Source organism: Rhinopithecus roxellana, chromosome 1 (genome assembly GCF_007565055.1).
Source record: "Rhinopithecus roxellana isolate Shanxi Qingling chromosome 1, ASM756505v1, whole genome shotgun sequence".
In the NCBI taxonomy this organism is placed as follows: Eukaryota; Metazoa; Chordata; class Mammalia; order Primates; family Cercopithecidae; genus Rhinopithecus; species Rhinopithecus roxellana.
The window spans coordinates 79469247-79489762 of NC_044549.1; the positions used below are offsets into that span (position 1 = coordinate 79469247).

The following is a 20516-nucleotide window of genomic DNA, read 5'->3' on the forward strand; positions in this document are numbered from 1 at the left end:
CTGTTGTTTCTTAGGACTGGCCCTGGGCAATTAAAAGCAAAAACTTCTGGCCAGTCACAGTGCTTGTAATCCCAGCACTTTGGGAGGCCGAGATGGGCGGATCACAAGGTCAGGAGATCCAGACCATCCTGGCTAACACGGTGAAACCCCGTCTCTACTAAAAACGGAATACATTAGCCGGGCGTGGTAGCGGGTGCCTGTGGTCCCAGCTCCTCGGGAGGCTGAGGCAGGAGAATGGCGTGAACCCGGGAGGCGGAGGTTGCAGTGAGCCGAGATCGCGCCACTGCACTCCAGCCTGGGCGACAGAGCGGGGCTCCGTCTCAAAAAAAAAAAAAAAAAAAAAGGGCGAAAACTTCTTTACTCAGAAGTACCCTCCTTTGCATTGGAGATACATGTAAAGAGTTGCTTAGCAGTTGAATAACCTAAAATTGCATTTTGGAAGCTTGCTAAATGACAGACCTTCTTGTATCCTTTTGTGAACCCCCAAAATCTGAGACAGGTCCCAGTTAATTTAGAAAGTTAATTTTGCCAAAGTTGAGGACACACGCCCGTGACACAGCCTCAGGAGGTCCTGTAGACATGTGCCCAAGGTGATCAGAGCATGGTTTGGTTATATACATTTTAGGGAGACATGAGACATCAGTCAACATATGTAAGATGAACTTTGGTTCGTTCTGAAAAGACGAGACAACTCAAAGCAAAGGCAAGAAGACTAATTGGGGAGGGAGCTTCCAGGGCATAGGTAGATAAGAGACAAATGGTTGCATTCCTTTGAGTTTCTGATTAGCCTCTCCAAAGGAGGCAATCAGATAGGTGTTTATCTCAGTGAGCAGAGGGGTGACTTTCAATAGAATGGGAGGCAGGTTGGCCCTAAGCAGTTCCCAGCTTGACTTTTCTCTTTAGCTTAGTGAGGTGGAGGCCCCAGTCTTCAACTGATTCTTAAGGTCTTCTTAAATTGACTAAATTTCGCAAAAGACAAATCATATGAGCCCTCCTCCCTGTAACTTATTCCAAATCTTAATCCATGTTTTCTGTTTAGTCATGCAAAATAAATCTAAAGAATTCTTTTCTCCATCTCTAGCCTCCAAAACTTGAACCAAAACAAAAGTTGTCAAAACAGATTTTTCAGTAAGAATACGCTACACATCAAGTGGTTAATGTAAATTACAAAACAGGATGTTAATGGCAGACTGTAATATCTCTATTGTACAGATAAAAATAATAAGGGTCATGGCCGGGCGCGGTGGCTCAAGCCTGTAATCCCAGCACTTTGGGAGGCCGAGATGGGCGGATCACAAGGTCAGGAGATCGAGACCATCCTGGCGAACACGGTGAAACCCCGTTTCTACTAAAAATACAAAAAACTAGCCGGGCGAGGTGGCGGGCGCCTGTAGTCCCAGCTACTCGGGAGGCTGAGGCAGGAGAATGGCATGAACCCGGAAGGCAGAACTTGCAGTGAGCTGAGATCCGGCCACTGTACTCCAGCCCGGGCGACAGAGCCAGACTCCGTCTCAAAAAAAAAAAAAAAAAAAAAGGGTCAGAGAGATTAAATAATCTGCCTAAGGTCACACAGCTAAAAGCAGTGGAACAGTTATAAGAATCCATTTCTTCTGGTATTAACTGGTATTAACACTCTTTTTTTTTTTTAAATAAGTGGATTCAGGCTGGTCTGGAATTCCTGGGCCCAAGCGATCCTTCTACCTCGGCCTCCAAAGTGTTGGGATTACAGGTGTGAGCCAGTGCACCCCGCCATTAACACTCTTAACCACTACACTATATTACCTTCTTACATTTATTTATTTATTTGAGACAGGGTCTCACTTTGTCACCCAAGCTGAAGTGCAGTGGCATCATCTCAGCTTACTGGAGCCTCAACCTCCTGGGATCAAGTGATCCTCCCACCTTAGCCCCAAAGTAGCTGGGACTACAGGTATGCCACTGCACTTTGGCTAAGTGGTGTTATTTTTTGTAGAGACAGGGTTTTGCCATGTTGCCAAGGCAACAAACTCCTGAGTTCAACCAATCTATCTGCCTTGGCCTCCCAAAGTACTGGGATTATAGGCCTGAGCCACTGTTCCCGGCCAAATTTCTTTTTCTTTCTTTCCTTTCTTTTCTTTCTTTCTCTTTTTTTTATTTCCTTCATCATTCTCTCCCTTTCCCTTCCCTTTTCCCTTCCCTTCCCTTTTCCCTCCACTCCCTTCTCCCCTCCCTTTTTCCTCCCGCCTCAGCCTCCCAAGTAGCTGGTATCACAGACATATCCCACCATGCCCAGCTATTTTATGTTATTTTTGGTAGAGTCGGCGTTTGGTAGAGACCAGCATGTTGCCCAAGCTAGTATCCAACTCCTGAGCTCAGGTGATCCACTCACCTTGGCCTCCCAAAGTGTTGGTAGTAGAGGTATGAGCCACCATGCCTGGACCCCAGGCTTGTTTTTATTTTATTTTATTTTTATAGGCACTGTCAGGCACGGTGGCTCACACCTGTAATCCCAGCACGTTGGGAGGCCAAGATGGGAGAATCACTTGAGCCCAGAAGTTCCAGACTAGCCTTGGCAATATTGTAAGATGCCACCTCTATTTTTGAAAATATTTAGAAAATATTTTTCTATTCACCTTTCTTTTGTCAATACAAACCCAGAAGAGAATCTTTCTTATTTTTAAAAATGAGGAAATTGAGCCCCACAAGAAAAACTGCTATAGTTTATGCTTGCTAAGCCAAGCCATGTACTTCATTTAATCATATCGCTTTTGAACACAGTGTTATATAAAGTTGCCCGGACTCAAAAGCATGTACTCATAACATACTACACTAGGTATTATATTTTCCTAACCTCTGGTTATTTTTCTTTTTCTTTTTTTTTTTTTTTGAGACGGAGTCTTGCTCTGTCGCCTAGGCTGGAGTACAGTGGGGTGATCTTGGTTCACTGCAGCCTCTGCCTCCTGGGTTCCAGTGATTCTCCCGTATCAGCCTCCTGGGTAGCTGGAATTATAGGCGCATGCCACCGCACCCGGCTAATTTTTGTATTTTCAGTAGAGAGGGGGTTTCACCATGTTGGCCAGGCTGGTCTCAAACTGACCTCAGGTGGTCCACCCACCTCACCCTCCCAAAGTGCTGGGATTATAGACGTGAGCCACCGTGCCCAGCCTCTGATTATTTTTCTTAATGAGATCTTCTTAGTCACAAATATGTATACAGAATTTACATTCCAGTCCCTTGGGTTTAATAATGTACAGAGAGCAGACCCCCTGTATCTGCAGGTTTCAAACCCACAGATTCAGCCAACAGCAGATGTGGAACCTGCAGGTGCAGAGTGGCGACTGTAAGGGCCTTGAGCATCTGCAGATTTTGGTATCACGGGGATCCTGGAACCAATCTCCCCAAATATCCAGGGACAACTATAATTATTTTTGCTGATTGTTATGTCTCATTAGAATGCAAGCTTATTAAGGAAACCATCTCTCTTTTCTTATATGTCTTCCTTTTTTCTTTCCTTCTTTTTTTTTTTTTTTTTTTTTTTTTTTGAGACAGTTTTGCTCTGTCGCCTAGGCTGGAGTGCAGTGGAGCTATCTTCACCTCACTGCAATCGTTGCCTCCTGGGTTCAGGTGATTCTTCTGCCTCAGCTGCCCAAGTAGCTGGGACTACAGGTGCCCACCACTACACCCGGCTAATTTTTTTTTTTTTTTTAGTGGAGATGGGTTTCACTATGTTAACCAGCCTGGTTTTGAACACCTGACCTCCAGTGATCTGCCCGCCTCAGCCTCCCAGAGTGCTGGGATTACAGGTGTGAGCCACCGTGCATGGCCCTCCTTTGAATTTTTTAAAGCATTTGAGCAGATATATTCTATAAATAGCGGTACTATTTAATAGCAATAAGTGGTTATTGAGCACTTACAATACCCGTATTGCCAGTCATTGTACTTAACATGCATTATCCCATTTAATCCTCTCAACAGTTTAATCCATGCCACTTACCTTGTTCTCTGCAAGACTGATTCAATTCTGTTAGTCCCTTTATTCATTGCACGACAATATAATTTTTGCCATTTCCTCCTAACCTTTGTAAACTCTACTTTGATCTCATCTGACTGTAATCCACCACTGCTCTTGTTTAAAGTTCACATTCTCTAAACATTGTTATTTATCTGCACAGTACAAGAATATCTGTGCTTCTACAGAGAGTCTTGTCCACCCACTTTCCCTTCCAGAAGGGGAGTGGTATGTGAATTCTGAGTGTTTAGATCATTTGGCCCAACCTATTACCTCTCAACAACTCAGGCTCTCTGCCATGTAGTTAAAAACCTTCCCTTACGTTCAGTGCCCTTTATTGTCTCTTTTTTTTTTTTTTTTTTTTTTTTTTTTTGAGACAGAGTCTCTCTCTGCCGCCCAGGCTGGAATGCAGTGGCATGATCTCGGCGCACTGCAACCTCCACCTCCCAGGTTCAAGTGATACTTCTGCCTCAGCTGGGACTACAGGTGCGCGCCAGCACGCCTGGCTAATTTTTGTATTTTTAGTAGAGATGGGGTTTCACCATGTTGGCCAGGCTGATCTCCAACTCCTGACCTCAGGTAATCCACCCACCTCAGCCTCCCAAAGGGCTGAGATTACAGGCATGAGCCACTACATCTGGCCTACCATTTAGCATTTATAAAAGTTTCACAGTTAGGCCAAGTGCGGTGGCTTGTGCCTGTAATCCCAGCACTTTGGGAGGCTGAGGCGGGTAGGTTACCTGAGGTCGGGAGTTTGAGACCAACCTGGCCAACAGAGTGAAACCCCATCTCTACTGAAAACACAAAAATTAGCCAGGCATGGTGGTGGGCGCCTGTAATCCCAACTACTCGGCAGGCTGGTGCAGGAGAATGACTTGAACCCGGGAGGCAGAGGTTGCAGTGAGCCGAGATCTTGCCACTGCACTCTAGCCTGGGCAACAGACCGAGACTCTGTCTCAGAAGAAAAAAAAAAAAAAAAAGTTTCACAGTTGAAGAAATTAGGTAGCTTAAAGCTAAATATCCAAGACTATTTGCCATGTACCACTGCAACATTAATGAAATAAGGTTATTTCACGAAATCTTCCTCCCCTTGCCCAAATCGCCATCCTTCCTGGCTGTACAAATATTTTCATGTTTATTTTTTATTTTTATTTTATTTTTTTAAAGACAGTCTTATTCTGTTGCCCAGGCTGGAGTGCAGTGGCATGATTTTGGCTCATTGCAACCTCTCCCTCCCAGGTTCAAGTGATTCTTATGCCTCAGCCTCCAGAGTAGCTGGGACTACAGGCATGAGCCACCACGCCTGGCTAATTTTTGTATTTTAAGTAGAGACAGGATTTCATATGTTGGCCAGGCTGGTCTTGAACTCCTAGCCTCAAGTGATCTGTCCACCTCCCAAAGTGTTGGGATTACAAGCATGAGCCACCATGGCCAGAAGTATATATATAAAAATATATATATACACATATTATATATATATATATATATATATATATATATTTTTTTTTTTTTTTTTTTTGAGATGGAGTTTTGCTCTGGTTGCCCAGGCTGGAGTGCAATGGCGCGATCTCAGCTCACCACCCCCACCTCCTGGATTCAAGTGATTCTCCTGTCTCAGCCTCCCAAGTAGCTGGGATTACAGGCATGCACCACCACACCCGGCTAATTTTGTAATTTTAGTAGAGGTGGGGTTTCTCCATGTTGGTCAGGCTGGTCTCAAACTCCTGACCTCAGCCTCCCAAAGTGCTGGGATTACAGGCGTGAGCCACCGCACCCAGCCTAGATTTTTTTTTTTTTTTTTTTTTTTTGAGACAGAGTCTTGCCCTGTCGCCCAGGCTAGAGTGCAGTTGCGTGACCTCAACTCACTGCAGCCTCCGCCTCCCAGGTTCAAGCAGTTCTCTGCCTCAGTCTCCCAAGTAGCTGAGATTACAGGCATCTGCCACCACACCTGGTTAATTTTTGTAATTTTAGTAGAGACAAGGTTTCACCATCTTGGCCAGGCTGGTCTTGAACTCGACCTCGTGATCCACCCGCCTTGGCCTCCCAAAGTGCTGGGATACAGGCATGAGCCACTATGCCCGGCAGAAATTTTTTTTAAATATCTTCCAAGCTACAAAACATAGAAAAGAGATTAATCTACAATTTTTTTCCTCTAAAAATTAGATTTACTGATTCATGTAATACTGTCTTCATGATAAATGGTGGTTGATAGTGTTAATGAAATAATCACCTACTGTTAAATTCATATATCTATATGGTTCTCAAATTTTAACAGAATTCTCAAACTTAAGCCTGAGGGTTTGTTAAAACTGGAATGCTAAAAACTGGGCATGGTGTCCCACACCTGTGGCTCATTGGAGCCACAATGAGCTCCAATTAGGAGGCTCATTGGAGCCTAGGAGTTAAGAGTCTAGTCTGGACAACAAAGCAAGACCTCATGTGTCATGTCTTTCTTTTTCTTTCTTTCTTCCTTTTTTTTTTTTTTTTTTTTTTTGTTTTTGAGACAGAATCTCACTCTATTACACAGGCTGGAATGCAGTGGTATGATCATGGCTCACTGCAACCTCAAGCTCTTAGGCTCAAGTGATCCTCTTCTCCTGAGCAGCTTGGACTATAGGCATGTGCCCCCATGCCTGGCTAATTTTTGACGTTTTTTTTTAGAGATGGGGTCTTGCTTTGTTGCCTAGGCTGGTCTTGACCCCCTGGCTTCAAGCAATCCTCCCACCTGAGCCTCCCGAAGTATTGTGATTAAAGGTGTGAGCCACCATGCCAGCCAAGACTCCATCTTTTAAAACAAAATAAATTGCTGGGACTCTCACTTCTAGCCAGGATGAAGTAACAAAAACCAGATTTACCCACTCACCTAAAATAAACAGAAACAAACTAGGCAGCAAATAAGAAATAATGGTTTTTGAAGACACTGGACATCAGGCATCAAAGGACAATGATCCCTAAAAGAGAGGACACAAATGCAGGGAGCCGGGAGATTGCCCCAGTTTATTGCCTTGGGAATGTGTCTAAGTTGCAGCACAGAAACGGGAACACAGTTAGCCTGGTGGACTCTTTGAGCTGAGAGTCTAGGGAAACCAAACCTTAGGACAGAATTCCAGAGAGGAGAGAGCAGCACAGAAAGAGAAATCTGCAGAAGTTTCCTTAGAATATTCAGCAAAGTACTTATTAGCACATGAATCTGAGCAAACTACCCAAAACCAAGGGGAAAATTGACAGGTAAGGTTAGAGGAAACAGTGCCCAGGGTTGGCTGGGAACAATGCCTGGTCCTATCAGCCAGATTGAAAAAAACCCATAACCTGTGGGACAGTGGGTAGAGTACTCAAAAAGATCTTGCCTCACTGATGACAAATAATTCTAGATTGAGCACTACTCTGGATCTACCTAACAAATTATAAAAAACCTGAAAGGATCAAATTATTTCCCAGTCATTTACATCCTAGAACAAAGCTCACAAGGATTTAAAGTAAAACAAAAATACACAATATCCAACAAGGTAAAAATCTGGCATCTAATCCAAAATTATTGGGCATGCAAAGAGGAAGGAATACATGACCATCATGATGAGAATAATCGATCAATTGAAACCAACATAGAACTGACAGAGATGTTACTTTAAATAAGTAAAGACATGTAAGATATTTTTTAAAAGACTTGAGCATCTAGAAATAAAAACTACAATGTCTGAGATGAAAAATACACTAGATGGAATAGTAGATTAAACTACACAGAAGAAAAGATTAATAAACTCATAGAAATAGGAGCTATTCAAAATGAAATAGAGAAGAGTCAAAAAGGAAAAATGAAGAGCATCAGTGAGCTGTGAAATAGCCTCAGGTAGCCTAATACATGGGTAACTGAAGTCCCTAAAAGAAGGGAAGAGGGACAGAAAAAAAAATGTTACGAAATAATGACCAATGACCCACATTTTCCCAAATTTGGTTAAACCACAGGTACAGATGCTTTACTAACCCCAAGCACAAGAAACATGAAGAAAATTATGTCAAAGTATATTGCCATCAAATAAGTCAAAACCAGTGATAAAGAGGAAATCTTAAAAGCAGTCAGAGAAAAAGAGACTTAGTAACCATATAGGAACAAAGATAAGGGTGACATCATATTTCTCACTGGAAACATTGCAGGCAAGAAGACAGTGGAGTAACACCTTAAAATAGTGAAAGTAAAAAAGGTCACCCTAGAAATATATATCCAGCAAAAATATCTTATAAAAAGAAGGAAAAATAAAGATGCTTTCAGACACACAAAAGTTGAAAGAATTCCTTGACAGTACACCTACACTACCAGAAATGTTAAAGGCAGTGTTTCAGGCAAAAGAAAAATGATACCATATGGATCTACCCAAGGAAATAGCACAGGAAAAGATTAAGTATAATAGTATATATGTTGACTTTTCAATTTAAAACTTTCTTTAAAAAAAGATAACTGTTTAAACAAAAATAACATACTGTGAGAGTTTTAACACACCAAAGTAAAATTTATCAATAATATAAGGACTGAAATAAAAAAATGGAAACGTTATTGTAAGATTCCTATTCTGTACACGAAGTGGTATAATATAATTGAAGGTAGACTAGTTAAGTTAAACATGTATACAATATACCTTAAAGTAACCACTAAAATAATAAAAGAATTATACTTAATAATCACTCAAAAGAGAGAAAGTGAAACCATTAGCAATATTCTATTACAGTGGCTCACGTCTTAGTCCCAACACTTCGGGAGGCCGAGGCGGGTGGATCACAAAGCCAGGAGATTGAGACTATCCTGGCCAACATGGTGAAACCCCGTGTCTTCTAAAAATACTGATATCTTGACACTGCACTTCAGCCTGCTGAAAGAGCGAGAGTCCGCCTAAAAAAAAAAAAAAAAAAAAAAAAAAAAAAAAAAAAAAAAAAAAAAAAAAAAAAATCTATTAATTTGAAAGAACCCAGGAAAAAAAGGAAAAAGAGAACAAAGAGCAGATAAGACAAATAGAAAACAAATAGCAAGATAATAGACTCAAACCTAACTCTATAATTAAATGATACAAACATACCAATTAAAAAGGCAAACATTATCTGAATAAAAAAGCAAGAATGAACTATATACAAAAAAAACCTTTTTTCATTTTTTTGGAGACAGAGTCTCGCTCTGTCACTCAGGCTGGAGTACAGTGGTGTGATCTCGGCTCACTGCAACCTCCACCTCCCGGGTTCAAGTGATTCTCCTGTCTCAGCCTCCCAAGTAGCTGGGATTATAGGCGCCCACCACCACACCCAGCTAATTTTTTGCATTTTAGTAGAGATGGGGTTTCACCGTGTTGCCCAGGCTGGTCTCAAACTGCTGAGCTCAGGCCATTTGCCTGCCTCGGCCTCCCAAAGTGCTAGGATTACAGGCATGAGCCACTGCCCAGCCATAAAAAAAAACTCTTTTTTTTTTTTTGAGACACAGTGTTTCTCTGTCACCCAGGCTAGAGTGCAGTGGCACGATCTCGGCTTACTGCAACCTCTGCCACCCAGGTTCAAGCGATTCTCCTGCCTCTTGGCTCCCAAGTAGCTGGGATTACAAGCGCCCACCACTGCGCCTGGCTAATTTTTGTATTTTTCGTAGGGACAGGGTTTCACCATCTTGGTCAGGTTGGTCTCAAATTCCTGACCTTGTGATCTGTCCACCTCAGCCTCCCAAAGTGCTGGGATTACAGGCGTGAGTCACAGGTGCGCCGCCTATGTCTTTATATTTTAGAAATTTTTTAGTCCGGGTGTGGTGGCTCACGCCTGTAATCCCAGCACTTTGGGAGCCGAGGCGGGTGGATCACGAGGTCAGGAGATCGAGACCATCCTGGCTAACACAGTGAAACCCCATCTCTACTAAAAATACATTTCTAAAATATAAAGACATAGGCGGCGCACCTGTGACTCACGCCTGTAATCCCAGCACTTTGGGAGCCGAGGCAGGTGGATCACGAGGTCAGGAGATCGAGACCATCCTGGCTAACACAGTGAAACCCCCGTCTCTACTAAAAATACAAAAAAATTAGCCGGGCGTAGTGGCGGGCACCTGTAGTCCCAGCTACTCGGGAGGCTGAGGCAGGAGAATGGCATGAACCCAGGAGGCGTGAACTCAGTTTGCCGTGAGCCAAGATCACGCCACTGCACTCCAGCCTGGGCAAGAGAGTGAGACTCCGTCTCAAAAAAAAAAAAAAAAAAGAATAAAAGAAACATAAAGACACAAATTGGTTAAGAGTGTAAGTATGGAAAAGATGTACCATGCTAACACTAGTCAAAAGAAAGCTAGGATAATTCTTCTAATATCAGATAAAGTAGATTTTAGAACAAGGAATACATGAATCCAAAATTATAATTATTATAATCAAGAGATTTCAATAGCCCTCTCTTATATATGACAACAAATAGGCAGAAAATCTGACATGAACAATACTATCAGCCAACTTGACCTAACTGACATTTATAAAACACTCCACCCAACAACAGCAAAATACACATTGTTCTCAAGTGTGTACCCAGAACATTTACCAAGAGAAACTATATTCTGGGCCATAAAACAAATCTTAAATTGGAAAGGATTCAAGTCATACCAAGTATGTTCACAGACCACACTGAAATTAAATTAGAAGTCAATAACAAAAGATTTTTGGAAAATCTGCTGCTTTAGTTTGTGTTTTTAGAAAAAAAACTTTGAAGGGAAATCTCCAAATAACACCCTTCTAAATAACCCATGGATCAAGAAGTCATTATATAAAAAAGACACCTGCTGGACACGGTGGCTCACACCTGTAATCCTTTTTTTTTTTTTTTTTTTGAGACGGAGTCTCGCTCTGTCGCCCAGGCTGGAGTGCAGTGGCGCGATCTCGGCTCACTGCAAGCTCCGCCTCCTGGGTTCACGCCATTCTCCTGCCTCAGCCTCCCAAGTAGCTGCGACTACAGGTGCCTGCCACCACGCCCAGCTAATTATTTTTGTATTTTTTAGTAGAGGGAGACCGAGGCAGGTGTAATCCTTTTTTTCTAAAAACACAAAGGTCAGGAGTTCAAGACCAGCCTGACCAAGGTGGTCTCTACAAAAAATACAAAAATTAGCCAGGCACAGTGGCAGGCGCTTGTAATCCCAGCTACTTGGGAGGCTGAGGCAGGAGAATCGCTTGAACCCAGGCGGCAGAGTTTGCAGTGAGCCGAGATTGTGCCATTGCACTCTAGCGTGGGTGACAGAGTGAGACTGTGTCTCAAAAAAAGAAAAGGTTTTTTTTATGGCCGGGCAGTGGCTCCACCTGTAATCCTGGGACTACAGGCATCCACCCCTGCACCTGGCTAATTTTTTGTATTTTAGTAGAGACGAGGTTTCACTGTGTTGTCCAGGCTGGTCTCGAACTCCTGAGCTCAGGCAGTTCACCCACCTCGGCCTCCCAAAGTGCTAGGAAAAAGAACTGGAAGTCATTATCTTAAATGAAATAACTCAAACAGAAAGTTAATACTAATGATCTCACTTATAAGTAGGAGCTGAACAATATGTACACATAGAAAAAAAATTATAAGGTACTCTGAACTGAACGAAAATAAATATAGAACATATTAGAATTTGTGTGATGACACTAAAGCAGTACATAGGGGGAAGTTTATAGCACTAAAGGCTTAGAAAAAAAGAATGGTCTCACGTCAACAACTTCAACTTCTGCCTTGAGTAACTAAAAAAAGAGAGAGAAAATTAAAACCAAAGTAAACAAAAGACAAAAGCAGAATTCTATGAAATTGAAAGAAAAATATAGGCCAGGCGTGAGCCAGCACCTTGGGAGACTGAGGCAGGCAGATCATTTGAGGTCAGGAGTTTGAGACTAGCCTGGCCAACATGGTGAAACCTCATCTCTACTAAAAACATAAAAGCCGGGCGTGGTGGCATGCTCCTGTAATCCCAGCAACCCAGGAGGCTGAGGCAGGAGAATTGCTTGAACCCGGGAGTTGGAGGTTGCAGTGAGCCAAGATCATGCTACTGCACTCCAGTCTGGATGACGGAGTGAGGCTCTGTCTCAAGAAAAAAAAAAATTACAGAAAATCAATAAATACAATAAATACAACCAAAACATGGTTGAGATCAGTAAAACTTCTAAGCCTCTAATATCAGGAATGAGAGGTTACATCACCACAGGGTCTCCAAATATTAAAAGGATAATGAGGGAGTAATTTCATGTCCATAAATTTGACAATTTAGATGAAATGGACAAATTTCTCGAAAGACAAACTACCAAAGCTCACTTGAAGAAACAGACAGGCCAGGTGTGCTGCTCATGCCTGTAATCCTTGCACTTTGAGAGGCCAAGGCAGGAGGATCACTGGAGCCCAGTAGTTAGAAAGCAGCCTGGGCAACATGGCAAAACCTCATGTCTACAAAAAAATACAAAAAATTAGCCAGGTGTGGTGATGTACGGCTGTACTCCCAGCTACTCAGGAGGCTGATGTGGCAGGATCACTTGAGCCCAGCAGAGAGAGGCTGCAGTGAGACATGAGTGCACCACTGTAGTAGCCTGGGCTACAAAGTGAGACCTTGTCCCAAAGAAAAAAGAAGGAAGAAGAAGAAGGAAAGAAGGAGGAGGAGCAGGGGAAGTGGAGGAGGAGGAGAAGAAGAAGAGGAGGAAGAGAAAGAAGAGGAGGAGGAGGAGAAAGAAGAAGAAAGAGAAGGAGAAAGAATAAATGAGGAAGAGGAGGAAGAGGAGAAGAAATAGACTACCTTAATAGCCTTGTATCTATTTTAAAAACCAAAAATGTGGTTAAATACCATCCCACAGAAAATTCTAGGTCCAAATACCTTAACTGGTAGATTCTACCAGACCTTTAAGGAAGATATAATACCAATTTGACACAAACTTCCAACTCATTCTATGAAGCCTGATACCAAAAGCAGACAAAGACATTACCAAAAAAATGACAAACCAGTATGTCTCATGAACATAGATGAAATTTTCAAAAAAAAATTAGCAAAGATCATAAAAAAATTATAGGCCAGGCACAGTGACTCGTGTCTGTGATCCTTGCACTTTGGGAGGCTGAAGCAGGAGGATCATTTGAGCTCAGGAGTTCGAGACCAGCCTGGGTAACACAGTGAAACCTCATCTCTACAAAAAATTTAAAAATTAGCCAGGTGTAGTGACACAAGCCTGTAGTCCCAGTTACTTGGAGGCTGAGGCTAGAGGGTTGCTTAAGCCCAGGAGGTCAAGGATGCAGTGAGCTATGATCAAACCACTGCACTCCAGCCTGAGTGACAAAGCAAGACCCTGTCTAATAAAAAATTCTACAGATGTGACTCAAAACCACAATGAGATACCATCTCACACCAGTCAGAATGGCTGTTATTAAAAAGTCAAAAAATAACAGATGTTGGCAAGGTTGTGGAGAAAAAGGGAATGCTTATATGCCATTGGTAGGAATGCAGATTAGTTCAGTCCCTGTGGAAAGCAGTTTGGAGATTTCTCAAAATAAAAATAGAACTATCATTTGACCTAGCAATCCCATTACAGGGTATATACCCAAAGGAAAATAAATCATTCTACCAAAAAAAACACCTGGACTCACGTCTTTATTGCAGCACTAGTCACAATAGCAAAGACATGGAATCTACCCAGGTGCCCATCAAGAGTGGATATGGCAAGGCTTGGTGGCTCACACCTGTAATTCTAGCACTTTGGGAGGCCAAAGTGGGAGGATCACTTGAGCCCAGGAGTTTGAGACCAGCCTGGGCAACACTGTGAAACCTCATCTCTACAAAAATTATTTTTAAAAAATTAGCCAAGTGTAGGGGCACACACCTGTGGTCCCAGCTACCAGGAAGGCTGAGGTGGGGGGACCCCTTCAGCCTGGGAGGTCAAGGCTGCAGTAAGCCAAAATCGTGCCACCACACTCTAGCCTGGGCAACAGAGTGAGACTCTGCCTCAAAAATAAATAAATAAATAAATAAATAAATAAATAAATAAATAAATAAATAAATAAAGTGTGGTACATATACACCAAGGAATACTATATACCCATAAAAAAGAACAAAATAGAGTCCTTTGCAACAAGGTGGTTGCAGCTGGAGGCTATTATCCTAAGCAAATTAATGCAGAAACAGAAAACCAAATGCTACAGGTTCTCACCTGTAAGTGGGAACTAAACACTGGGTACACACAGACACAAAGATGGGAACAATAAACACTGGGGATTCCAAAAGTGAGGAGGAAGGAAGGGAGGCAACAGCTAAAAAAGTACTTATAAGGTACTATGTCCACTACTTCAGGGACGGGATCATTAGAAGCCCAAATCTCAGCATCACACAATATATCCATGTAACAAACCTGCACATATCCTCTCTGAATCTTAAAGAAATTCTATTGATTTGATAAATGATTTTAATAACAGGAATAGAGTTGGTTTAACATAAATGAATCATATTTACAAATTAAAAAGGCTATACAGTCATTTCAATAGATGCAGGTACAAAAGCATTTGTTTTACCATGAGGTTTTTTTTGTTTGTTTTTTGAAACAGGGTCTCACTCTGTTGCCCAGGCTTAAGTGCATGGTACCATGATGGCTCACTGCAGCCTCAACCTCCCGGGCTCAATCAATCCTCCCATCTCAGTCTCCCAAGTAGCAGGGACTAAAAGCATGAACCACCATGCCCCGCTTAATTTTAGTTTGTTTTTGTTTTTGTTTTTGTTTTTTTGAGACAGAGTTTCACTCTTGTTGCCCAGGCTGGAGTGTAATGGCGTGATCTCAGCTCACCGCAACCTCTGCCTCCTGGGTTCAAGCAATTCTCCTGCCTCAGCCTCCCGAGTAGCTGGGATTACAGGCATGCACCACCACGCCAGGCTAATTTTGTATTTTTAGTAGAGACAGGGTTTCACCATGTTGCCCAGGCTAGTCTCAAACTCCTGGGCTCAAGTGATCTGCTTGCCTCAGCATCTCAAAGTGCTGGGATTACAGGTGTAAGCCACTCCACCCAGCCAACAAATGTGTTTGTCAAATATATTTGTTAAATGTATATTAATATACACACTTGTTAATTAACAAATTAAATTATTTGATAAATAGATTTAACAAATTAAATACATTTGTTAAATAGTTTATATGTAGCCCGTTATTGATAAAAACTCTCAGGCAGGCCAGGCACGGTGGCTCATGCCTGTAATCCCAGCACTTTGGGAGGCCAAGGCGGGCGGATCACGAGGTCAGGAGATCGAGGCCATCCTGGCTAACACGGTGAAACCCCGTCTCTACTAAAAATACAAAAAATTAGCCCAGTGTGGTGGCAGGCGCCTGTAGTCCCAGCACCTCAGGAGGCTGAGGCAGGAGAATGGTGTGAACCCGGTAGGTGGAGTTTGCAGTGAGCTAAGATCACGCCACTGCACTCCAGCCTGGGCGACAGAGCGAGACTCCGCCTCAAAAAATAAATAAATAAATAAATAAAACACCTCTCAGGCAAACTAGAAACAGAAGGGGACTTCATCAACTTGATAAAGAATGTCTACGTGTTGTATGAAAGGAGAGAAGGTTAGCACCTCCCTTGGCAAGGATGGAAGAGGCCCTCAGGCCTGACAACATGTATACGGTTAAGGCATTGCCACCTACTTCATGGTGTCTAGCCATCGTTATTTTTGCTGGGTGCAGTGGCTCACGCCTGTAATCCTAGCACTTTGGAAGCCAAGGCAGATGGATCATGATGTCAGATGTTGGAGACGATCCTAGCAAACATGGTGGAACCCCATCTCTACTAAAACACAAAAATTAGCTGGGCATGGTGGTGGGCCTGTAGTCCCAGCTACTCAGGAGGCTGAGGCAGGAGAATCGCTTGAACTCGGGAGGTGGAGATCGCAGTAAGCCAAGATCATGCCATTGCACTCCAGCCTGGGCAACAGAGCAAGACTCTATCTCAAAAAAAAAAAAAAAAAGAACATCTATAAAAAACCTACAGCTAGTATCATAATTAGTGATGAAAAATTGAGGCCAGGCATGGTGGCTCACGCCTGTAATCCCAGCACTTTGGGAGGCTGAGGTGGGTGAATCACCAGATCAGGAGTTTGAGACCAGCCTGGCCAAGATGGTAAAACCCCGTGTCAATTACAAATACAAAAATTAGCTGGGCACAGTGGCGGGCACCTGTAGTCCCAGCTACTCAGGAGGCTAAGACAGGAGAATCAATTGAACCTGGGAGATGGAGGCTGCAGTGAGCCAAGATCGTGCCACTGCACTCCAGTCTGGGTGACAGAGCAGGACTCCATCTCAAAAAAAAAAAGTAAAAGAAAAGAAAAATTGAATGCTTTTCTTTTAAGATCAGAAAGACCTGGACAAAGTGGTACATGTCTGTAATCCCAACTACTCAGGAGGCTGACGCAGGAGGATCATTTGAGCCCAGGAGTTTGAGAGCAACATAGTGGAAACCCCTCTTAAAAAAAAAAAAAAGTTTTAAAAAAGAAAAATGTTTAAAAATGAGTATGTCAGCTCTTACCAATGCTATTCAACATTGCATTGGGGATTCTAGCCAGTGTAATCAAAGAAAAATAAATAAAGGTCACCCAGATTGGAAAGAAGTAAAACAGTCTTTAATCACAGATGGCATAGTCTTCTATGTAAAAAATCTGATGGAATCTTCAAAAAAGGCTACTAGAATAAATGAGTATAGCAAGATTATAGGATACAAGATCAATATATATATATATGTACAATACTAGTATTTCGAACTAAATTTTTGAAAAATTGTAAATTTAAAATTTTTAAAAATATCATTTGCAACATCAAAAATATGATAGGCTTAGAGATAAATCTGACAGAAGATATGATAGACTTGTGTTGATAATTACAAAATATTGCTGAAATTAAAACATATATAAATGGAAAACAAACATACATATACTTTGTTCATGGTTCAGAAGACTTGAAATTATTCAATTCTCCCTCAAATTGATCCATAAATTCAATGCAATCCCAATCAAAATCCCAGCAAGAATTTGTGTAGAAATTCATAAGCTGATTCTAGAATTTGTATGGAAATGTAAAGTAATTAAGTAAGCAAAACAGCCTTTAAAAAGGACACAAACTGGAGGGCTAACACCAACCAGTTTCAACAATAAAGCTACAGTAATCAAGCAATGTGGTACTGGCATAAAGATAGACATATACAGAATAGTGGCACAGAATAGGAAGTGTAAAAATAAACCCACATATATATATATGGACAACTGAATTTTGACAAAGGTACCACAAAGCCAATGCAACTGATTTTTGGCAATAATAATCACCTTTCAACAAATGGTGCTGGGACAATTAATATTCATATGCAAAAAACAAAAAAAAAAACCCATTAAATGCATACTTCACATACACACTAAAACTAATTCCAAATGGTTTATACACCTAAATGCAAAACCTAGAACTGAAAACTGCTAGCAGAGGCTGAGCGTGTTGGCTAACACCTATAATCCTAGCACTTTGAGGGGCTGAGGCAGGCGGATCACTTGAGGTCAGGAGTTGGAGACCAGCCTGACCAATATGGTGAAACCCTATCTCTTCTAAAAATACAAAAATTAGCCAGGCGCGGTGGTGCACGCCTGTAATCCCAGCTACTGGGGAGGCTGAGGCAGGAGAATTGCTTGAACCCGGGAGGCAGAGGTTGCAGTGAGCTGAGATTGCACCACTGCACTCCAGCCTGGATGACAGAGCAAGAGTCCATCTCAAAAAAACAAAAATAAAAATAATAGAAAAAAACACAGGTCTTTGTGACCTTGGGTAAGAACACAAACTTAAAAGAACAAATTCATAAGTTGAACTAAATCAAAATTAAAAACTGCTTTTCAACGGCCGGGCGCGGTGGCTCAAGCCTGTAATCCCAGCACTTTGGGAGGCCGAGACGGGCGGATCACGAGGTCAGGAGATCGAGACCATCCTGGCTAACACGGTGAAACCCCGTCTCTACTAAAAAATACAAAAAAAAAAACTAGCCGGGTGAGGTGGCGGGCGCCTGTAGTCCCAGCTACTCGGGAGGCTGAGGCGGGAGAATGGCGTAAACCTGGGAGGCGGAGCTTGCAGTGAGCTGAGATCTGGCCACTGCACTCCAGCCTGGGCCACAGAGTGAAACTCCGTCTCAAAAAAAAAAACAAACAAACAAAAAAAAAAACTGCTTTTCAAAAGACACTTTTAAAAATGAAAAAAACAGTCATAAACTAGGGGTGGGGGGATCTTTGCAATGCATGTATCTGAAAAAGAACTTGTATCAAGAACATATGGAGAACTCTGGCTGGGCTCAGTGGCTCACACCTGTAATCCCAGCACTTTGGGAGGCCAAGGTGGGTGGATCACTTAAGATCAAGAGTCCAAGACCAGCCTGGTCAACATGGCGAAACCCCATCTCTACTAAAAATACAAAAATTAGCCAGGCATGGTGGTGGGTGTCTGTAATCCTAGCTACTCAGGAGGCTGAGGCAGGGGAATCACTTGAACCCGGGAGGTGGAAGTTGCAGTGAGCCAAGATGGTGCCACTGTATTCCAGCCTGGGCAACAGAGTAAGACTCCATCTCAAAAACCAAACCAAACCAAAACCAAAACAAACAAACAAAAAGAACATTATAGAGAACTCTCAAGGCACAACCATAGGAAGTTACATAATAAGCAAAAGCTTGGAGCACTTTACCAACAAGATACAGAGAAGGCTAATAAGCACATGAAAAGATGCTCAGCATCAAAGGTCATTAGCAAAATGTAAATTAAAACCTCAATAAGGTACCAATACAAACCTATTAGAATGGCTGACATTAAAAAGGCTGACCATACCAAATGTTAGTTGGGACGTGGAACTTTCATACAATACTCCTAGAAATAAAATAGTACAACCACTTTGGGACAGTTTGGCAATCTCTTTAAAAAGTTAAACATTCACCTACCATATGACCAAGACATCCCCCTCATACCACTCCTAGGTATTTACATAAGAAAAAAAGAAATATATGTCCATCCAAGGACTAGTACATGAGTTCACAGCAGCTTTATCTGTAATAGCCAAAAACTAGAAACAATCCAAATGTCTATCAACAGGTAAGTGGGTAAAAAATGTGTTATACCCCTATAACACAATACTACTTACCAATAAGAAGAAATGACCTGCTGATACAGGCAACAACATGAATGAATCTCAAAATCACAACGCTGAGTGAAAGAAGTCAGACCTCCTCCCCCCAAAAAAACAGAAAGAGTATATATACTGTATGATTCCACTTACATAAAACTCTAGAAAATACAAACTATAGCAACAGAAAACATCTATAATAGTTGTTTGGGGGAGACAGAAAGGAGTGCAAATGGGCATAAGGAAATTTTGGGGGTGATGAATATGTTCACTATCTTGGCTGTGATGACGGTTTTATGGGTGTATTCAAATGTGAAAAAGTATCAAATTATATAATTTAAGTATGTTCAGCTTATTGTATGTCTATTGTACCTCAATAAAGCTGTTTTTAAAAAGTATGATTTGTGGCTGGGTAAGGTGGCTAACGCCTGTAATCCCAGTACTTTGGGAGGTGGAGGCAGGAGGATTGCTTGAGCCCAAGGAGTTTCAGACCAGCCTGGGCACTATAGCGAGAACTCATCTCCACAAAACAACAACAAATGAACAAACAAAAAACTGATTTGTTGAGTTCTACCACCAGAGCCTCTGATTATAAAAATATTTGCTCATTTCATTAAATGAATGCAATCATTTCAAGTTTCCTATTGAAGTATAAAATTTCATTCAATTAAGGCTGGGCGCAGTGGCTCACACCTGTAATCCCAGCACTTTGGGAGGCTGAGGCGGGTGGATCACCTGAGGTCAGGAGTTTGAGACCAACCTGACCAACATGGTAAAACCCTGTCTCGACTAAAAGCACAAAAATTAGCTGGGTGTGGTGATGCACGCCTGTAATCCCAGCTACTCGGGAGGCTCAGGCAGGAGAATAGCTTGAACCTCGGAGGTGGAGGTTGCAGTGAGCCGAGATGGCGCCATTGCACTCCAGCCTGGGTGACAGAACAAGACTCCCTCTCAAAAACAAAATCATTCACTTAATAAGAAGTATAACTCTGGAATATAAAGTTACTATTTTCCAAAAGTATTTCAGTCAATGTAGAAGCAATTTATACCATAATGTATTCAGACTGGCTGACATGGAAAAATGTGAGGGACAGGCAAAAACATGTAGGATCTATGAAGTCTGGCTTTCTAATGGTTAAGACAAAAATAGTATAATGATGACAAGAGTGGGGAGGCAAAAATAAACAGAAGAATGCAAGTCTAGTGGTAAAGCTAGTAAAACGGAATGAGGCATGATTATTGAACAACAAAATCTTTTAAAATTTTTTTAAAAAATTTTTTCTTTTAAAAATATTTTTTCTTTTATAGACAGGGTCTCACTCTGCTGTTTAGGCTGAGTGAAATGGCATGATGACAGCTCACTGCAGCCTCCAACTCCTGGGCACACACTATCCCCCCACCTTAGCCTCCCGAGTAGCTGGGA

At 42.0% G+C, this 20516-nt stretch overlaps 1 protein-coding gene and 1 non-coding gene across 2 annotated transcripts in view; one reads left to right on the top strand and one right to left on the bottom strand.

Moving 5' to 3' along the window:
• Window positions 1–6698: 6698 nt before the first annotated feature.
• DENND6A (DENN domain containing 6A) overlaps window positions 6699–20516 on the bottom strand; it is an 87013-nt gene continuing 73195 nt past the window's right edge. Inside the window, exon 20 of the mRNA XM_030926690.1 lies at window positions 6699–8870. Coding sequence (XP_030782550.1) covers window positions 8757–8870 — 114 coding nt within the window. The 3' untranslated portion in view covers window positions 6699–8756. The remainder of the gene's footprint in view (window positions 8871–20516) is intronic.
• Window positions 15507–15632, top strand: LOC115892214. The gene has a single exon (XR_004052102.1). It is a non-coding gene; the product is annotated as a U6atac minor spliceosomal RNA (small nuclear RNA).